This window comes from Gallinula chloropus, assembly GCF_964237585.1.
Source record: "Gallinula chloropus genome assembly, chromosome: 2".
In the NCBI taxonomy this organism is placed as follows: domain Eukaryota; kingdom Metazoa; phylum Chordata; class Aves; order Gruiformes; family Rallidae; genus Gallinula; species Gallinula chloropus.
In genome coordinates this window covers 115964332-115984860 of record NC_140086.1, presented here as the reverse complement: position 1 = coordinate 115984860, position 20529 = coordinate 115964332, and the positions used below count along the sequence as shown (strand labels likewise).

General features: G+C 35.6%; 1 protein-coding gene across 1 annotated transcript in view; it reads right to left on the bottom strand.

Moving 5' to 3' along the window:
* The window catches only part of ULK4 (unc-51 like kinase 4), a gene marked incomplete at its 3' end in the record, with an annotated part of 240969 nt that overhangs the window by 149536 nt on the left and 70904 nt on the right, over window positions 1-20529 (bottom strand). Inside the window, exons 22-26 of the mRNA XM_084260654.1 lie at window positions 16525-16658; window positions 12123-12244; window positions 11746-11802; window positions 8487-8538; window positions 8301-8395 (exon numbers count right to left, since the gene is read on the bottom strand). Of these exons, the coding sequence (XP_084116780.1) occupies window positions 8301-8395; window positions 8487-8538; window positions 11746-11802; window positions 12123-12244; window positions 16525-16658 (460 nt within the window). The remainder of the gene's footprint in view (window positions 1-8300; window positions 8396-8486; window positions 8539-11745; window positions 11803-12122; window positions 12245-16524; window positions 16659-20529) is intronic.

Below are 20529 nucleotides of genomic sequence, written 5' to 3'. Positions count from 1 at the left end.
AAAAGAGGTAAAGGACTCTGCTTGAGGTATGGAAGTCAAATTATGCTTGCAAATACAAATAGCCTTTACTCCTATATAGATAACACTGTGTGTCATAAATGTAGTGACTTTTGTAACACTTCATAATTTTGAAATATTTCATGGTCTTTTCAGTTAATATGCAATAAGATAAATAATAGAACTACATTGCACTCCAACAACTCCATTAGTGCAGGTTTCTAAACTGTGCTACAACTGGTAATTTATCAGTTATAACATACCTCTGAGGCAGGAGAGGGGGAAAAAAATAAAATGTATGTGCTTAAGGTCTTTCAATACACAAAACCAGCAATGCTTCTCAAATGACGAGGCACATTTCAGTCGTAAATTAAATATATGAGACAGAAAAGAGGAAAGAAAAAAAAAAGAGCAGCTCTTGATTATCTGAAGGAGAGCAGAGACTCAGAATCCTATGAATCACTCAGCAGCAGCATTGACTCTGATACCAATTAAGACAGCAGTACACAGCTCTATGCTGCAACTTCAATTTCTAAAACTTCAAGTCTTCTTTCATTTTCATCTGGCATTAGCAGGAGTCTTTCCACATTGGTGAATGTAGTTAAGCCATCACTAAGTCTTTTAAGATAAATATTTTTTTTTTAACTGTCAGTGAAAAGAAAATTCTTTAGGTCTTAAATAATCATAGTTTTCTAACACAAATCTTAATTTTGGTAAGCAAACTGTTTGGAATGGAATTCTCCATAGCAGGTCATTTTGCCTTACATTGGTTCAGTGTGGTGGGAAGATCAACTGCATGAAGCACTCACTAATCCTATGGAAAACTATTTTGTGATGCAAGAGCGTATCAGAATGCATATGCCAAAGCAAGCATTAAATTGCAGGTGAACCTTAAAACAAGCACTTAACTCTGCAACCCTTGCCTTCTCTTCATGCCATTAACGTCATTGTTCTTTTCCCAATGTGTACACAAATTTGTAAACAAGATATGACCTAAGCAGGCAATTATTGATTTGAAATACACTGAAGTGTAGTATTACATAAAATATTTTTTAAAAAATTCTCGGGTTAATTCCACAAGTTTCTGTAAAACAAGTATACAGAATCATGGTATCAGTATTTGGCATTTTCTAGAGGGATCGAAAAAAATAGAATACTCAAGGCTTTAATTTTTCTTTTAGATGACTGCTGACATCTACGTGGAATCAAATCTCCACATGTGTGAGGGTAGTCAGATATTTTTCTTGTTTCAGTATTTATCACTGATTAGTTACAAAGAAGAGGGTGAGTAGTCTTCTTTAAGACTAAACAGACGAGCTAGTTTAAACACAACCATAGCTATATTTGGGTTTCTACCACCTTCTAAATAGCCTGATTTGCAGTCCATGATAAATCCCTAACTGCACAAAACCGCCTTCATATAACTCTGTATTTATGATGTTCAAAGGCTATGCTGACCCAAATGTGCTATGAAAATAGCAATGAAATACTAGAAACTTCCATACATAACGCAGTCACATCTCCCAGCTATAACACTTACGTACAGCACAAAACAAACAAACAAAACCAAACCCCCAAAACAACTGGCAATCTCATTTCTGACAATTGGCAAGGAGTAGAAAAAGGGTAGGAGAAATAGACCAAGTGTAAAACACAGCTCTAATTTTTAGTGAAGTAACTCTTGAGTTAAGAAACTTACTGAGCTGATGCTGTATCTGTATTTTTGCATTTAATAATGCTTACAAACCTTTCTTCACATATATTTGCGCAACCTTATCTTAAATGTATTTATACTTCTTGCATGTGCAATAACTATGGTACTGAATTCCACACTTCAATTATGCCTTAAGAAAAGGCACTTCCTTGTTTATTTTAAAACACCTAACTTGGTAGCCATTTACTCTTATTTTATGAAAACCATGAATAATTATTTCCCATTCATCTTTCCCATGCCATTCAGAATTTTATATTCTCCAGTGTTTTGTTTCCAAGCTGATGTTCTTCTCTACTCAGTCCCTCCTCGCATCATTGAGCTGTACTTTTTCTCATTAAGCTTCATTCCCTGGGAGTGAATGACCACAACTGCATTTGGTATTCAAGGCTTGAGGGCACCACGGACTTGCCATAGCAGCACAGGGATGTTTTCTGCTTTTTGTCTGATCTTTTACCAGTCATTTCTAATAATCTACTTGTCTTTCCAATTACTACTGAGTATAAAACCATCATTTTCATAGAAAAATGATGCTAAAAGATCCCCAGAACAGTTACAAGTAGTTTAGAGCCTGACACTGCATATGCATAGTTGGAATGATTTTTCCCATGTGCGTTGCTTGACATTTATCAGTATTGAATTGCATGTCATTTTATTGTCCTTTCACTCAATATCCTGAAACCTTCTGCAACAATTTTGTCAGTTTTAATTTTCCCTACTGTGAATAATTTTGTGTCATCAGTCAGTTCTGTCACCTCCCTATTCATTCCCTTTTCTGGATTAGTTATAAATATCACATGTTGCAACACAGGTCTTTGCAAGGCACCAGTCTTAAGATACCTGATATTTTTAAAAAAACTGACTTCTATTCTCTACTGAGTAAATTTTAACCAGGTAGAAGTCAGTCTGTCAGAGGGTAAGAGGGAAAGGGCACTCATGGATTTGAGGAGTCTTTGGTGCATGACTTTGTCAAAAAAACATTTTGGAAATCCAAGTGTACTATTGAAAAATCAGAATATCTGTCTCCATAATATTCACTGATTTCTGCAAGAAAAACTCTACTAATGAGGTATGAGCACACAGGAAAAGCTGCACGCACTTTTCTACAGTATTTTATTACTTAAAAATTCAGATCCCTTGAAAACAAGGCACAGCTTTTGTAGAAATTCTTCTGCAAAGTCTGCATGTCATTCTAACCCTCAAAAGAGAGAGACAAGCTACAGTTCCAGAAAAGTTAAGCTACTAGGAGGGTCTTGAAAGAGAAAACTAATTTTGGTTCAGATGTCAGACACAAGGCCTGCACCTTAAATATGTGCCTGCTTTGTTAGAAGCAAACATATACTGTCTCACCTTCACTTAACCTCACCTAGCAAAGGCCAAGCCGCACAAGTACCCACTAAAAACCAGCTATAACACTGAAAGGGCTCACAGCAGAAGAATCCTAGGATCTAATACCTTAAATCTCTATTTACCTGCAGGTAACCCATAAGAATGATGATAGAGAACTGAACTTCCCCTTGGGCTAGTCAGCAAGGATGAATTCAACTATTCAACATATAAACACAACCATCACATATTAAGGAATCAGCATATAACCAAAAACATACCCATTATCCCCTAACAACTTAGGCTATGTTTTTATATGGAAGGTTTAAGCTTCTTCTCAAGGCCACAGAACTTGTCTTAAAATTGTTAATGTTACTGACCTAGAAAATCTCTCCCTTGATGAAAAATGAGTTTCAGAGCTCTTCAAATCAGTGCTTAAAGTCTTGGCATTTGGTGTTACACTAGGCGTACAGAAAAACTAAGCAGGCTTAAAGGCCGGTCCAGTAGCATTTGTGACCCATGCTGCTCTCAAGTGAAAAATCAGACCCACAAATTAAACTTACATAAAGAATCATAGAATTGTAGGGGTTGGAAGGGACCTCGAGAGATCATCGGGTCCAACCCCCCTGCCAAAGCAGCTCCCTAGGACATATCACTCAGATAGGCATCCAGACGGGTCTTGAATACCTCCAGTGAAGGAGACTCCACCACCTCCCTGGGCAGCCTGTCCCAGGGCTCTGTCACCCTCACTGTGAAAAAGTTCTTCCGCATGTTGGTGCGGAACTTCCTATGTTCAGAGAAACTACTCTGTCCATTCCATGCAGCTATTGTATCCAAACTCACAAGTGACTAAGACCATTACTTTATTTCCAGAGTTATCTGGTTCTTTTCAGTGCACATATGTTTAACTTACACCTACTGACAAATATCTTCTCCTTACCCACTATTCAAAGTAGAACATACAAAAGCAGAGACCATCAGCTTCCTAAACCATTTTTTTCCAGTCACATCTAAGATCCACGCCATCCAACATCACCTTGACATTTATTCTCATTAAAATTCCACATACAAAGTTATTGCTGAAAGTGACCATGGAATTGAGCTCATGCTGCCTTCAAACTTCTTAAAGCATTTGCTGGAGGCACAGCATGCTCCTCAATGTTTTAATATTGCCAGTAATCTCTGGGAATGTAATAGAAGAAATAATCTAATGCATGTTGGAATGAATTGGGGAGACAGATGACATTTCTGTAATTTTTTTTAAAAGTCTTCAGAAGTTCAGAATCTTCATTGAGGGTTGGTCTTTTTCTGGTTACTTTTTTTCTTTTTCTTACTTCTGGGAAGAGACAGCACTGATTGACTGACTCAGTATGTCAATTAGTACAGAATCAGTTTCACAAAAAAGTCTCATGTCATGTGGATTATCTTAACGGACAGAAAGCCACATGGGGTGTAGAATTTTAATCTCCTTGAAAAGGGAAAGTGATTGAAGAGATGCTGTACAATATGTTCAGATAGTCATACACTGTACTGACAAAATTAAGGTGTCAGTGGTTAGATGACAACAGCCTGTGGATGAAGAACACCACTGATGCTGAATGACGAAAAGGCTAAGATGAGTAGAAAAAAGCACTTGCAGAAGTTTCTAACCCTTCTGTTGTCATCTTTGGTGAAAATAACAACTCTTATATTGTCAACCAGTAGATTTCCATGTCATACTGCTTTTCCCTTGACTTCCCATCAAGCAACTCATTATGTTCAGGGAGCTTTTATTTTAGCCTGATTTTTAAAAGTAAGTTTTAAAACCTTGAGGAGGAGAATCACTGCTGACAACTTTTGCCTCAATGAGAGGAAAACTTTTGTGCTTCAGGTAAAAGATCATCTCTGCAGTATACAGATCGTTTTTGGGAGCGAGTCAGAATATAGAAAGGACTCCCACAGGAACTGCCTGCCATCACAAACCTCATCACTGCTCAAAGTGCTCTGAATTAGCATACATCCTTTTTTCAGGCAAATAAATATACTTAACAGGGAAAGAAAAAAGGAAATGCTAGTCATCACAGAATTCTTCAAGTTAATTATATCTAAACCTTTAGCAAAGTTTTAAAATAAATATCTTTATAACACCTATTATCTGAATTTAATAACTATTTTTTTCCATCTGAGTTAGGTGGAGGAAAGAGGCATTGGACTTGTGTCAGTTAAGAACCAGGGGTTTATATTACACTCCAGCCTAAGGAGCTGCCTCTTGATGGTTTTCATCATCATATTTGTGTACTTGGAAGTCCACAGTTTTGTCAAAACTTTCTGAATCACACTTTATATCTTTATATCGTGCAAAAATGCATGTAACCACTTGCAAAATTAAATAACTGCTCACTACTGGCTTTCATTTGAGCACTCTCAATTAATTTCCCTTGACTTTATCACACTTAGCAATTTGTAATTAGCAATTCAGTCCCCACAGAAACACATCCCCTGAAGAAATGACCTCAGGTTACTAGTAATCAGAAATTTGATCACAAAAAAAATAATCAATTTATTCAATTTTCCTTGTTCAAGGTACAAATACAAAGGCAAATCAAATAAAACCCAGACCACACAGTCCTTTTCTTCTCATGGTAGAAAGAATACCGAAAAGTTGGTCTTCAATTCCTATTAACTTACAGAGACTAACAAACTAAATCCAGAACTGAGCTGAAAAACTTACTGATTCTGCTTGCTTAATATAACCTCAGTTTTAATTAAATTCATTAAACTTTATTAGAAAGGCATTTCATTTCTGATTAGACACTGTAAAGCAATGCCACAGTTATAGTGGAAAAATGCATCTTTTCGAAGAACATTTAGCCTTCCCCCTCATGCCCTCCACAAAATGCTCTTTGTAATCACCTTTGTTTACATGATCAATCCAGCTTTCAGAGACCACCCTAGGATACACATTTCTCCTCAGTAAAAGTGTTTCCTATTTAACCACTGTTATACTTAAATATTGATCTGGAAGCTCGAACATGTCTTGCTTCAACTTTTTAAAAAAGCACCGAGTTCCACTGGGTGCTGGCATTTATATTCATAGATTCTAGTCATGCTCAGCGAGCAGCAATTAGAAGATATCCCTTGAGTAACAGCAATTCTAAAAATATTCTGTGTGCATCATAGAAGATGAAGTACCACTTTCCGCTACAGTAATGTATGCTGTACATTCAAGTATAATTAGCACACTAGACTTCGCAAATAGTATTAAACTAATTACTGTTTGCACCACTAGTGGCAGATGTGGTTAGAGATTATTAATTACAGTGGACAATTTCTTGAATTTAACATACCAAATACAAGGCAATTTCTCCACTTTATTTTCTGTCTGAATGGCTATTTGCTGAGTGTCAGGAGGGCTCTTTTAAATTAGGAAGAACTGTTACTTATGAAAATGAGCAAGTAAGGTAACAGATTTTATTTTTAAAAAGGAAAAAAAAAAGAAAAAGCTTTTCCTTGAGAAATATAATTATTTTTAGTTAATACATTTCGATATACACCTATGCCAAACCAGGGAAAGTATTCTACGGAAGTGCTGTGTGTCATAAGTTTAAGATCAATGGACAGGCAGGACGTTTTTCCTTCAGCTACGTAACTTTAACTGCTCTGTTCAGATGGATTTTCAAGTATGTGATGAAGTAAACTGTTCCCCAGAAATTCAGATACTTAAAGAATCCTTACCTACTGGTAGTAAAGTTACTTAAAAAAAGAGTGAGATAGGCATTCCCTAGCTTCAACAGAACATTGTGCTGAATGAGGCAATGGGAGTAGGGGGAAGAAGGAGCTGTCTCCTTGGTGTTTGTTTTGCAAGGAAAAAAGCCCAGATCACTAAACTTCAGGCAGCTAAGGAAATTTTATTTAATGTGCTGACACAAGGTATCGCAATTGCAGTAAATATTGATGGACCTCCTGAAAAAGTGGGACATATTTCCATCAATAAAAGACACATGAATAACCCACAGAAGTAAAACAATTAAGAAACTGAGATGATTCTAGAATGATAAAGTCATAATATATTGACTTGCAGACTAACAGACAGGTAAAGAGATACCAACAGCTATTTATACCTCACCTACATTTACATGTCTTTTCTAGAACATCCTTTGTGATATTAAAATAAATTGAACTGGTTAGTTATGAACTATTTCCCCTTTGACTATTTATTGGTTAGATTTTTTTTGCATAAGGACCATTTCCCTGAATACCACTTTTGTGAGTGTTAATGAAAATAAACATTAAACTTATTTAAATTCCTATTTATATATTTCCACTTATTAAGGCTTTATAATCTAAATATTCAACTAACACAAACACACCAAATAGGATTTAGCTTCTAAAAACACTTAACTTCTAAGATCATCGTTTCTTATCAAGCATCTAATAATTTCATGCATTTATTGATTGATGTGCTATATCGAGTGTTCCCTTCACTTAATTCCAATACAAACACATAAACTTTAGTTTCAATTAAATGGTCACCACAGTAAGTATAGTGCATTACGCTTTTGGTAAAAATTCAGATTACAATGATTTGTCAATCACTGACTCCAGCATTCCAGCCTACCAAATTTGATGCCAACTATTTCATAACATAGCTGTTCCAGCTTCTGCTATCTTAGCTCAACCTTTTCATGTAAAGCTTCAAGGAAACCAAATCTTTAGTGATGTAAGAAGCTTAGAATATGTGGGTTTGGTAATTGTAACACAATTTTGAGTACACAATTTTTAGTATGCAATTTGTTATAAACAAAAAAAATCCCAACACTTTGACTGCTATAAACTGTTACTCTTGATGATGATCTCATCAGGAAGAGTACTGGTGGACTGGAAGGGAATATTCAGAACATCTTTCCAAGCTACACTACATGCATAACGATAAAGGAAATTATGAAATTTGCACTAATATATAGCAACATACTTGATTTGAGGTTGAAGACTTATAGAATCAAATATTAAATTTACACAAAAAATATTTTAAGAACTGCTATTCCTAAAATACAAGACCTCATTCTCCTTCTAACTTCTCAACTGAATGTAGTAAACTGAATCCAAATACCTTGCTGCTACTTCGAAAATTAAATCTCTATATGAACATGAAGGATTTTTCCAGCCAAATAAAAACACAACACATTTTAAGCCATAATTTAAACAGTTTGTAAATCTTCAAAACACTCTGTTATCAATGGAATTAGGCCAATTAGCCTGCAACTATTTAATTTGTTGTCAGACTTACAGTCAAGCGGTGCATTGTCAACAAAACAGGATGCTGTGTTACTGCTTCAAAGGTTGATAAAGTGGTCTTAATCAATTCCTCTGATGCAGCTTGCCCTATTAGTAAAAAATCATTGATTTTTTTTTTAAAATGGAAGAGTTAAAATGCCTGCTTCTAACAGTACAGCAATATCGTAAGTTACCTTACCTATTGCTCCATCCAAGTTTGTTTCTCCCAGATCTACTGATCGGATAATATTCTACGGAAGAAGAGACATTTATGTTAAAACACTCTGGAACCAAAAAAGAAAAAGTGTACTCACTGAATAATTGTAACATGAAATTCTTCAAGGGACTGTGTAAATACAAATGTTAATGCACTTACACTAGGATACATAATAATTAACATATGAAAGACTGAAAGGATTCATGATCTAGCACTTATAATTTTGCAAGTCTGTAATACTGCTGGACACTTAAAGGTACAGTAAGGACTATTACATCAACTAACGTCAGGAATGATAATATATCCAGCTAAGTAGACACTAATTAAATGTCTTTATTGTTACCAGAAAGCCGTAATTTCTAAGAAGACTTTGAACTACCTTGGACATGGCTATGTTAAAATAAGTCACTAAAAGACCAGAGACCCTCCCGATGCAATTTTCTGTTATTTGTACCATCTTTTTGATCTCCATGCATACCACACACACTACAGATACAGTTACATACAGGAGAACATTGAAAAATGCATTACCTTCTATTAAAAACAACCTAAATTAGTCATTGTTTTAAGGAACAGGGACAAAGAAACATTAATAATTTGGGTTAAGTAAATATTGTACAATTAGATCCATTATTCTTTTGCCTTTAAATCTTGATTTCACTCTTTGGCTTTCACTGCTATGTATAGCTCTTTATTTCATAGGAGATGCAAAAGACATGTTATTAACATCTCCCAAAGAAGGAAAAATTCTCAGCAAAACTCATAGCATGCTCTTTTTTACTAATGCAGTATTTAATACACAGAGTATTTACTAGGAATAAACATCTTATTTTCAATTTGCACACATCTATGTATATGATACAAAGCATTAAGAAAATAATGCTTTATATTTCACTATCAATTAAAGTCTTTTATTATATATTAAATTGGTGTAAGTGCCTACATGGCATCTTTTTTCACTATGTAAGAAATGCCTGAAGGACCTGAAAAGTACAGTTTGAAGCTAATTATATATTTTAGATGTGTCTCAGAGAAAAACATAAAAAACACCTGTTTCCATTTAAAAAGTCCAGTTATTTTACCTTCCTGATCATTTAAATTACTAGTCATTATCTAATTAAGTTGTCTTTGAAGAGAGTATTATTTCCTTTGCTCATTGAAGATAATTTCACACCTGACCATAATCTCAAGACCAATTTTGAAGAAGTCAATAGAGTTGGTGCAAAAATTGTTCTGTCTACTAATGCTTATTTCCTTAATTTTATATTAGAAACACAAGAGGATGTATTTATTACCATTCCCCACCCCCACCTCCCAAAAAAAAACTTCAACCAAACAACAAAAAACCTCAACCAACAAAAAACCCAACTTGCTGGGCATTTTTAAGGAACAGAAAGGAATGGTGTGTATATTCCACCACAGGTGAGTCTGTGCCCTATGCACTTTGCTAGGAGCCTACTATTAGCTGTGCCTTTGGGGCAGAGCGTGTTCTCCATGCAGGTCTATTCACAGCTGAAAACATGAAAGGACTGTCCTGACTCCCTCTCAATTTCTTTGCACAACAGTACTGAAAATTACAGTGATGATGGAAATAACTTCAAAGCAGCAAGAAAAAAAATGAAAATCTCAATGAACAACAGTTACAGGGAAATAACTACTCTTTTTCCTTCCAGATACCAAGCATGCATCTTTCCATACCTAATCATTTCTTATTAAGAGTAAGACTTTTGAATAAATCAGAAAGAAAAAGCAAGAAAAAAGCTGAAAGACCGACTTGCTAAAGTCTTAGAAGCTCAATTATAGCGCAGTACTTTGAAAAAGTACAAGTTGATGATCGAATGACCCTTTATAGATGTCAGCAGGAACACTGCTAAACACAGAATTCCAGAGTGGACTGTTGCCTGGCAGAATGGATAGTTACTCTTCCAGAAGTAATTACATTAGTCATATCATAACACAGTTATATAAAATGGATTAAATTCAATACTCATTTTCAGATACACTATTTCCTCTTTTTTCATGCATAAATTGCAACAGTATATGTAAGTTCCTGAATTGCCTTGCCCAATGGAGACAGAAGGACAAGATGCAGAAAATACTCAGTAAAGTGATCTTTTCTTTCTTGATCTAAGAGGAAAGTTGTGCTGGTATAACTAGCCTGACTTCCTCAGTCAGTTGTTCAAGCAAGCTGGAGTAACTTCAAAAGAAAACTTACATTGTACCTGGTCTGCTGTACCTGTACTGGTGACAGAAGAATTTCAGCTTCTAGAAGGCTGATCCAAACCCATTTATAAATCCACTGCCTCTTTACAAATGTTTCAGGGAGATAAAAGTCTCTCTAATTCAACATCTACAGTTTAAAATTTTCTCTCCTTCATTCTAATGTTAATTTTTATACAAATATTTTAGTAGATCTAAATTTAACACACATTTTTCTTGGAATCAAGAGACAAAAGAGAAAGAGAAGGGAATCTGAACAGCAAACTTTAATCTAGCTGTCCGTGGTAAAGCATTTCTTCATGCTCTTGTAGAAGTAAATAGTGAGTTGTCATTTACAAACCCATGTGGTATTTGCTTAATTCTGACATGTAACTTTAGAATATACTTTTCTCTCATTTAGCAGAAACAACTGTGTACATATGAGGAAATTACATTACAACAATACTACTTCAGCTTTGCTATAGTATCCTATGGCATAGTTAAAAAGTTCATCTTCTATTGCTAATGTCATAAATAGGTGGTAGATGTTAATGGGAGACAATTATCTTTGCTCTGTAGGTTTTTTTTTTACACTTTTTAATCTATGTGTAAAAGCACTGACAAGAAGAAAAAGGTGACAAATGGAAAGGATACCTTGCATAAAGATTAAATTATGATTTATCCTTCAATTCTACTCATAAAATGCTAGTGTAAAATTCTAGAAAGAATATCTGTGTAATTTAGAGCTAAACTTTTCTGCTCTAACATACAGCACACAGGAAATTCTCAGTTTCAGACATGTACAGAGTTTCTCTATACTTGGACACCGGATAGCATATTTTCCCTTTGACCCAATAGGTTACTACTGAAAAAATTCTGTACAATTTTGAATATAAATCACAGCTTAAATTCTATATTCATAACAGCGTTTTTTCTCCAATTAATAAATTTAACATAATTTTATTGTGTTAAAATAATTCCCCAAAGTTTGTGTGTATGTATATTTTGTAAGCAAGATTTAACTTAAGATGGTTATACTCACAAGTAAGGCCCCGTAATTGAAAAGAAACTCCTCTGTAACTATCTGGGAACGAAATACCTATTTGAATTTAGGAAAATTGAAATATGTTAAATGCATATCTAATAACCAGAAAAAAACCACAAACACATGTATTTCATATTGATGTTAAAAAAACTCCAAACACCAGAATATGTATTTGCTTCTATCATTAGGAGTTGTCTTACAACATGCAAAACTAAGGCTGCTACATAGCTGGAATGCTCATCAACATACCTATAGGTAAATAAAAGTTCTATTTTATCATTCTGATCATGATCAGCAGAAATTAGATTTTGGGAAACTGCAAGAGTTTGTCTTTTGTTTAACAATTTTTTTGAAGGGGAAAAAAAAAAATCTACCTGGGATGTCACAAGATGAAGCACTACAGACATCATAGGAAGGCAGATCTTCAGCTGTTTGGCCTGAGCCGTTGATGGGTGCTTACGCCCAGAGACATTAGTTAAGGCAGTGAGAATGTCACCTATAGAAAACAACATTTCAGACTGATCTAACATCGTTTTACTAAACAGCAGCAAATGACATAATAACACCTCTGTCCCAGTATCCTCTGTTCAATCCCATCTTTACTCTCCTGCAAGCAGAATTGACTGTGTGACAAGTCAGGCTGATCCAGCACTTTTCTTTTCTAGCTAGGTGTTCAGCCAGGCCCATTTCCTGTGCTGGCTATGGAGACAGGTGCACAGAGGTGACCTCTGGCAAAATGGTGAGGAGAGAAATACTAGGTAAGTGTAGAAGCAAAGACAAAATTGCCCCTCTTGGCAGGGTGGACTTACATTGGCATTAGGTGGCTACCTGGGCATGAAGTTATACTCTTCAAATTCTGTGTATACAATTCTATTTCCAGTGAAATAAAAAGCAAAATTCATGAGTCCCAGCTGACCATGTGCTCAATTTGCTACAATTCGTGGGTGACATAAGGCTCAAACAGTATGTTTTTCCTGTAGCACGGTACCACTGGAAGAAAGAGACAAACACCCTCCCTGCCCTTCCAAAAGATTCCTCCCCTAGCCATGCACGCACACATCTCCATGCATAGGTTTAATGATGGCACTAGTGACCTAAAGCAACAGGAATTCTCAGGATCTCATAAAGGAGGTAGCAGCAGGTCAATGAAAGAACTTAGGTGCCTCCATAACAAGTCTCAGACACAATAACGAGGGAACAAAACTGTAACTGCAATAGTGAAAATTGTTTTTTCAAACATGACACAAAAATCAAGGAACATTTTGCTAAATTTGTGTTACACTAACTATTGTCTCAGAAAAGCAAGATCTCATCTTCATTGGAACAGAACAAAAGCTGCCAGAGAAAAGTCACGGTTCACATGCAAAGAAGAAAAATTCTGTCCCTGCAGCCTGAAAATATTAGAAGTCAAATCTTGTCTTGAAAGAACACTTACTATTTTTTTCTCTCTAATGAGAGAGCTGTACAAAACTGTAAAAGGGAAAAATCACATAGACATTAAACAAAGGATGGGATTCAGTATTTTGTACGATTTTTATGCCAGAAAAGGCCCTTCCTTTCAGAAGTCACAGAGATTATTCTTGTTGAATAATACCAACGCGTTTCTTCTGCTCCCATGGAGTTCAATTTTGAACATAAGCAGAAATGACAGATCCTGGCAGTAAAAAGACCTAACCTTAAAGATATGATTCCTTCTACAATATACTGCTCAAGAAAAAGAAAGCATTCCCTAAAGCTCTTAAATATATAAATGAAAATACTAATTTTTCATTTTTGTTTTAAATTACATTACTGTAATTCAACAATTCCTGTCGGTTAGCAACAGATAATTTACTGAACAATCTACTCTATGTTTTAAAGCCTATATAATCATCTCATTTGCCAATTTTGCAGTTGATACACAGATATAGTTACTTTAATTTTCAGCATGATCTATGCAATTTCTATATACTTCCTAGACATAGGTTAAATATTATAAATTCAGGAATAAAATTACTTTATTACCTACAACAACTGAAAAACTTTAACTTTATCTCCTAAATGAACAATTTATTTTGTTAGATACATCTTTTAAGGGAAATTCTACAACTTGTTCATCTATTTGGTTTACAGCTACATCTGGTGGAAGAAGATGGGATCAGTAAGGAGCTTACATAAATGCGTATTTAAAAAGCCAGCTAGGATTAAAACTGTTTTTAACTGTTCCAGTTTGAAAATCTAGCTATTTTTCTTAGGAGGCCTTTGCTTTTACCTCCTCAAGCAGAACATGGTCCTTCATCAAACAGCAATAAAAACAGAAAGCCTTCTGACAAATGTGGACAAATAAGGACAGATAGCTAAATCCTACTAAAAGCAATCAACACAGAAATCTAACTTGGAATGGAAAACAAAATTAGGCTTGAGGTGTCAACAGCACATTGAAGCTGTGCATCAGTGGTAAAAAAACCCAGCAGAAAACACATTAAAGCAATTGATGTATTATGTATTATAATGATAGCAACTATGTATTTGATGTACAGAACTTTAAGGTTCTGCGAAAATATCAGGGCCTACAATATTCACTGCATAAAGACAGACAGTAAGAGGTGAATTTCTGCCTCAAACATTTATAGTCTGAGGCTTTTAAATACTGAAATACAGCCAATATGCAAACCTGATATTTAGTTAGAAGAAAGGGATCAGGTATTCGCAGCAAGGCAAAAATCTGCATTGTCATAAGAAGTGAAGTTTCTTTTAAAATAGCAGTGTGACATTTCGGTCTACTGACCTTTGCAATGCTACCATTTCATTTTCAATATTCTAGCAATAGTGTAGAGAAGATGAAAAAGAAATCAGGTATCTCATCAGAAAATAATGTTCTGAAAAAAATGTTTTATCATTTAATGACAAAGCATACACAATTAGGATTGGATTTGCTCCATTTCTGTTCTTGAATGCTCACAGCATTTCCTTCCTTACCTTCCTGTTTAGCTTTTACTCTATTCTGTGGGAAATCTTGCTCACCAAAAGTTTTAATAAGAGTATTGATGATGATTGATTGGCCACACCAATCTCATACTTTCTCCTTCTTTCCTAATCTCCTTCTTTCTCCATTCTCTTCATTCCCTCCATCTTTCTTTCCCTGTCTCTCTCCCCACCTCTGCCCTACCCTCCACGCAGTCCTTTCCCACCTCCTCGCTCTTCCTTCTCTTCCCACCCTCTTGACTTCCCTTCCTCTACCCACTTCCCTTTCCTCCCTAACTCCTTTCTTTCCCTTCTTTCCTTTCTTCGTTTGCTTGCTCCTAATTAATTTTATCAAATAAAAACCTAATCTTTCCTCAGATAACATATAGGAGGGCTTTTTCCAAGAAAGACAGTCCCACTCTTCTTAGTCATCCAGGGTGATTTCCATGACTTGTCTTTTAGTCGATATCAACACTATGTTCAAAACTCACCAACAGATTCTCCTTATTTTTTTCAATATTTTATCTATTACTTCTGTAACAAGACCCAAAATTTTCTTTCTATTTTATCACTTTATCTTGATTAACTACCCAGATGCTCAAACTAATTTCTTTCTATGTCTTCTCAGAGATACCAGAGTGTCTTCTCTGGTTGCCAGATGAGTTCAAATTGTGCCTTGCAACAGGTTTTGTCCTATTTACACACCTGCCTTTCACTGTTCCTTCTGCAAGTCCTCTCTTCCCCCGCACCTCATCTCACTATGACAAGTTTGAGCATATTCAGTGATGACAGGACTTCAGCTGCTGTACCCAAGCAAATTTCTTTTTGAATATGTATCAACAGCACAAAGTTCAATGTAGCTTTTATCATTACAGAGGCTCAAATACTAGAGAAATATGAGCACATGTTCACAAAATTGTCCAAATGCATATCCTTGCACAAAAGCTACACGGCTGAAACTTCAAGTCCTTATTCCTAAGTATATGGGACAGACTGAGGCAGCACTGATGTTCCCTCAGAGAAAAAACTTTTCTATCTTTTCTTATGCATGAGAAAGTCAGTGTCAGGCACCTAGAACAACTGATGCATCAAGGCTGAATTTTCCAGAAAAGTTGCCTGAAGAAAATACACTGAAACTTCTGTGTTGAGTAAGTGATTAACAGGTACTCACGGATATACCCTGCTGTATCTCTCCTAGCTCAATGCTTTATGAGGCAAATTTGCTCTTTAGATTTTTTCAATGTCTGGCATATTTTTAAAACACTTATAAAACTTCCTGTACATTACGGCCTCAGTCCTGACTGAGGTTATGTGGCTTCCCACACTTTTTAAAAGGGTAGACAATGGCAGGACAAGGAAGAATGGATTAAAGCTAAAGGAAGGTTTAAATGAGATATTAGGGGAAAGTTTTTTTACAGAGAGAGTGGTGAGGTGCTGGAACAGGCTGCCCAGAGTGCTGCCCCGTCCCTGGAGGTGTTCAAGGACAGGTTGGATGGGGCCCTGGGCAACCTTGTGTAGATCCAGGCCTGGAGGTTGGTGGCCCTGTCTGTAGCAGGGAGGTTGGCACTCTGTGATCCTTGGGCTCCTTTCCAACCCAGACCATTCTATGATTCTATGATTCAGCAAATACAAAACATTTATATAGGAAAACATGCATTCCGATACAAAATATTTGATTGTGATGTAACAAAGAAAAACCTTTGTGAAGCTGATATCACCCAAAGTTTACGTAACCTGACAATACAGTCTTTTCACCTGTGTATGTGAGGAGATACTTGTTTCTCGAGGGAGTAAGCAAAGGCAAGATTTGTTCAGTTAACCAATTGAATTTACCTAGAATTCCTGGCAGCTCCCGCACAATGTGACAGATGAGAAGATCCAAGCATTTTGACAGGTACTCACTACCTCCTTGCTGCTCTTTTCCTGCTGTGGTCTTTCTGCTGTCTCTTTCAATATACATCACGAGTCTACATTTAAGCAAGTGCAAAACATTACCTCTCACAACAAAAATAAATGACACTATATCTCAAAAATAGTACTGAACTAGACATTTCTAGTACCTGTGGGTACAGTCAAGACGATACATTTGTTTTGGCTCTGTAAATTTGTTGAACTTTTAAGCTTTCCCCTTCAAACAAATACATTTTTAAAATAGCACAAATGATTTTGTCAAGGACCAAGAGGAAAGAAACCCTTTCCTTAAGCTACTGTAAGTGTATGCAATTTTATTAATTTACATTCATATATGACGCTAGCATAAGTTATTAATCCCTCTGCAGGCTTAGACAGAGACAGGTTAATTAAAAAAAACACTTTATGTTGAAATGTATGACCAATATGTGCAATGTGAGCAAAAGACTAAAGACATTAATTTTTCACATGTAAGGATTTCAAATGCAAGAATAATTTAAGTCACTGTAACAAGAGATCAATCTTTCAGTCAAGAAAAATCATACTACATAAATCATACTGCAGCCTATCAAAATGTTAGCACTAGTTAGAATGGCCATATTGAAAGAGAGAAGAGTCCCAACAAGCCTTACATCCTTTCTCTAGAAATCTGGTGTTTAAGATCGCTGAAGACAAACTCAATGCTTACATTCTAACTGAAAAGTGCTGCGTAGCTATGCCATTCTGCAGAGTGACATTTCTCATAGTAAACTACGGTAACTGGTTTATTAGCCAACTTACAAGACATTGCTTTAATAATACACCTGTAACAGAATGCTTCAGGCAATATTTTAAAATGCTCATTTGAATAGACAGAAGGGCCAGACTTCCCTTTAGGAGGATAATATTGACATCTCTGTTTCACATTCAAACTCCCTGTGGGTCCTGTGCAAAGAACCATCAGTCACTGGTGAGTGAAAGCCAAGCTCTGGATTTTAAGGCTGTACAACTAGATGATCTTAACAGTCCCTTCCAGCCCAAACCATTCTATGATTCTGTATTACCTTATATTTTCTTTTGTTTTTCTTTTTCTTTCTTTAATACCCTTCTTATAATCATTGCTCTTTCACAGAAGTAAGAAAATAACATACTCAAACTGCCTTAAGGGTACACAACAAAACTCCAAACACAAAATTTTATTCCAGGATGTGTGTATTTCTATCAAAAAGCTTATTTACACAAGGAAACAAAAGCTATCTATCTAAGAATGTATTTTCTGGGATTTGGCTGCTAAAAAATGCATGACTGTTGTGGAATACTGCAACTCACTTTATCCTTCCTGAACTGTGCTACAAAGACATTGATAAATCAAAAGACCTGATCAGTAACTACCCTTCACCTCTGCAATACCCCAAATGCAACACATTCAGCTGCACTTCCCAGAGACAATGGGAATATCTTTTATTTTCGTGCAATCTCTGGAAATTTTATTAAATTGCAAATAATTTTAAATTGTCTGGTAGAAGAGAAGTACTACTTAAAAATCTGACATTACACTTCAAATAGAATTTTCCTTAAAAAAAGCTTTAAGCTCTTTTAACATAAAAAAATTTAATGTCTTAAAATAATATAAAGGCCTGTGACCTTTCCAGACGACCAAGTTACTTTTACTCAAAACCGTGTAAAATTTCAAATAAAACACAAGAAGAGATAAGAGTCTGCAGAGATTTTTTTTCTTTAAGAAAACACTTCAATGGTTTAACAATCCTCTGATTCTGTATGGAAATATGTTTAAATCTGTTTAAGTTTTACTTAAAACAGGTGAAATAGACTTCAACATGAGTGGTTTTACTGCTGGGATGTAGGGATGTGGGTTCATTTATTCCAAGAGAAGAAATACATGAAGTTTATGTAAACTCATTAATTCTCTCTTTTTGTGTAGTCCTTCCCATTGCAAAATTTCCTTTCACACAAATATTTTCTTAAAATATGCACAACTGTTTATTCCCTGGCAGTACTGTTCGAGTAAACACATCAGTAAAAATGTGCAGACCCATATATAGGCAAGAAAGCATTAGTAGCTCTATTTTCCTTTCACAAAGTCCTCAGTCTCATGTAGAACAATTCATCAGTTACTTTTATTCCCTGAAGAATCTCACTGGTCAAAACTAGCTCTATGGAATTAGTAAAATGCACACATTTGTCTTGCACTCAATAATACAGTAACACCTCCATATATTTTCATGTAAGTCAGTTAAATATGATGAGGATGAAGCCACTGTCTATGAAGCTAGGTTTGGTTAAAAGAAAAAATTCTTCAAGTATCTGGATTACATGATAAGGCCATCAATGAGCTTTTACAAAAAAAAAAAAAAACAGAACCACTCAAGTTTTCTGAGAAAAGAGATGAAGAGTGAAGCAAAAAGGGGACAATTGCAAGAAGTTAAGAGTCCTGAGTGATAGGAAGAGGAAAGAGGTCTACTATTTAAATATAATAACTGTTCACTTATAAAGATGATCAACATGAAAAAGATTTAGTCTGAACAGAGACATGATAAGACATGGTTTTCAAACACACAGAACCTGCTGCAAAAGGAAAGAGACTATACTGTTTTCTGTGCTTAACCTGTAGAATTGAAACATCGATGAGAAAACAACTAGACTTTTTGGAAGTTAGGAACAGCAAACAATTAGAACAGCTGTCAGAAACAGGTCATGGAATGCCCACCAATCATTAGAACATACTTCTCAAGCATAACAAACCATGAACTGGATCAGAAAGGCAGACTCTGCGACCTCTCAAGGTCTCTAAGAACTGTTTTCTAAAATTCATTCATTCCCTTCTACCAGTGACATTTATCCTCATCATCCTTAAAATCAACTTTAGTTATCAATAAGGTTCAGCTACAACATCACCATCGTGTCAACAGTGGGAAGAATGCATGCGGCCATTGATGACTAACCTAAAAACAGGAGGTCTCTCACTAGTAGCCTTCTCCCTACTTCTCCTTTCAGTTCACCAAGTTCACAGAGAATGACAGACCTCAAAGAAACTAAAGAATGTCTTCCATGGTCTGAGGACATATATAGTCCATTTATCCAAACAATTTCAGGACCCACTTTTAGTCACACTCTCCTAACAGAAAAGGAGGACAATTTTTAAAGAATGTGTTACATAGATTTATTATATATTTTACAGAAATGCAACACCAGATGGCAGATCATGTTAGCAAGATGGGTCAATACCTATTTCACCCCTTCTACACTTCTTTCTTTTTTTTTTTAATTTGACACCAACTTGCAGGTTTTTCTTTTCATGAAATCACCAACTTGTGTATTTGTTCCCTCCTGCCTTCCATATTCATGTTTTCCCATTTGACTGGGCAGCAAACATTTCTGTTCTTTTTCTCACAGTTTTTTTGTCCAATTGTAGACATATAAGGCCAACAGGCTGTGTTAAATGTTGGACTGAACTACATCTCCAGGTAAACCTTTTCATTGAGGGCATATATAGAAGATATAAAAATTTTTATGGGAGGAGGGGCCAGGTAACAGAGGAAGATTTTGGTCAAAAATTATGCTTTTGTGCACAGTCAGGCTTTTGCAGACTGTGAAAGTCTGCCAGGAATACAATCTTATCTTCCACAAGTGTCCATCAGACAGTAGAAAAAATGGTTTAAATAAATTGTTTAGGGAGGAAGTTCAATCTGCAGGGAAGTCCCTATTCACCTAGAAAATTCTCTGAAACCATTTAGATCCAGAAAAACAATTCAATGACGCTAACCAGAAATTACTTCTAGTTCAGAAGAGGCTGAAATTATAACTATCAACAAAATCTTAGGTTGTATTCCCCACCTCCTCATTAACAGGTAGTCTGCTTTGAAATCATGGAGAAAACAAGGAGACCAGCAAACTCAGAGTGATTAGCAAAATGAATGAATTTGCATA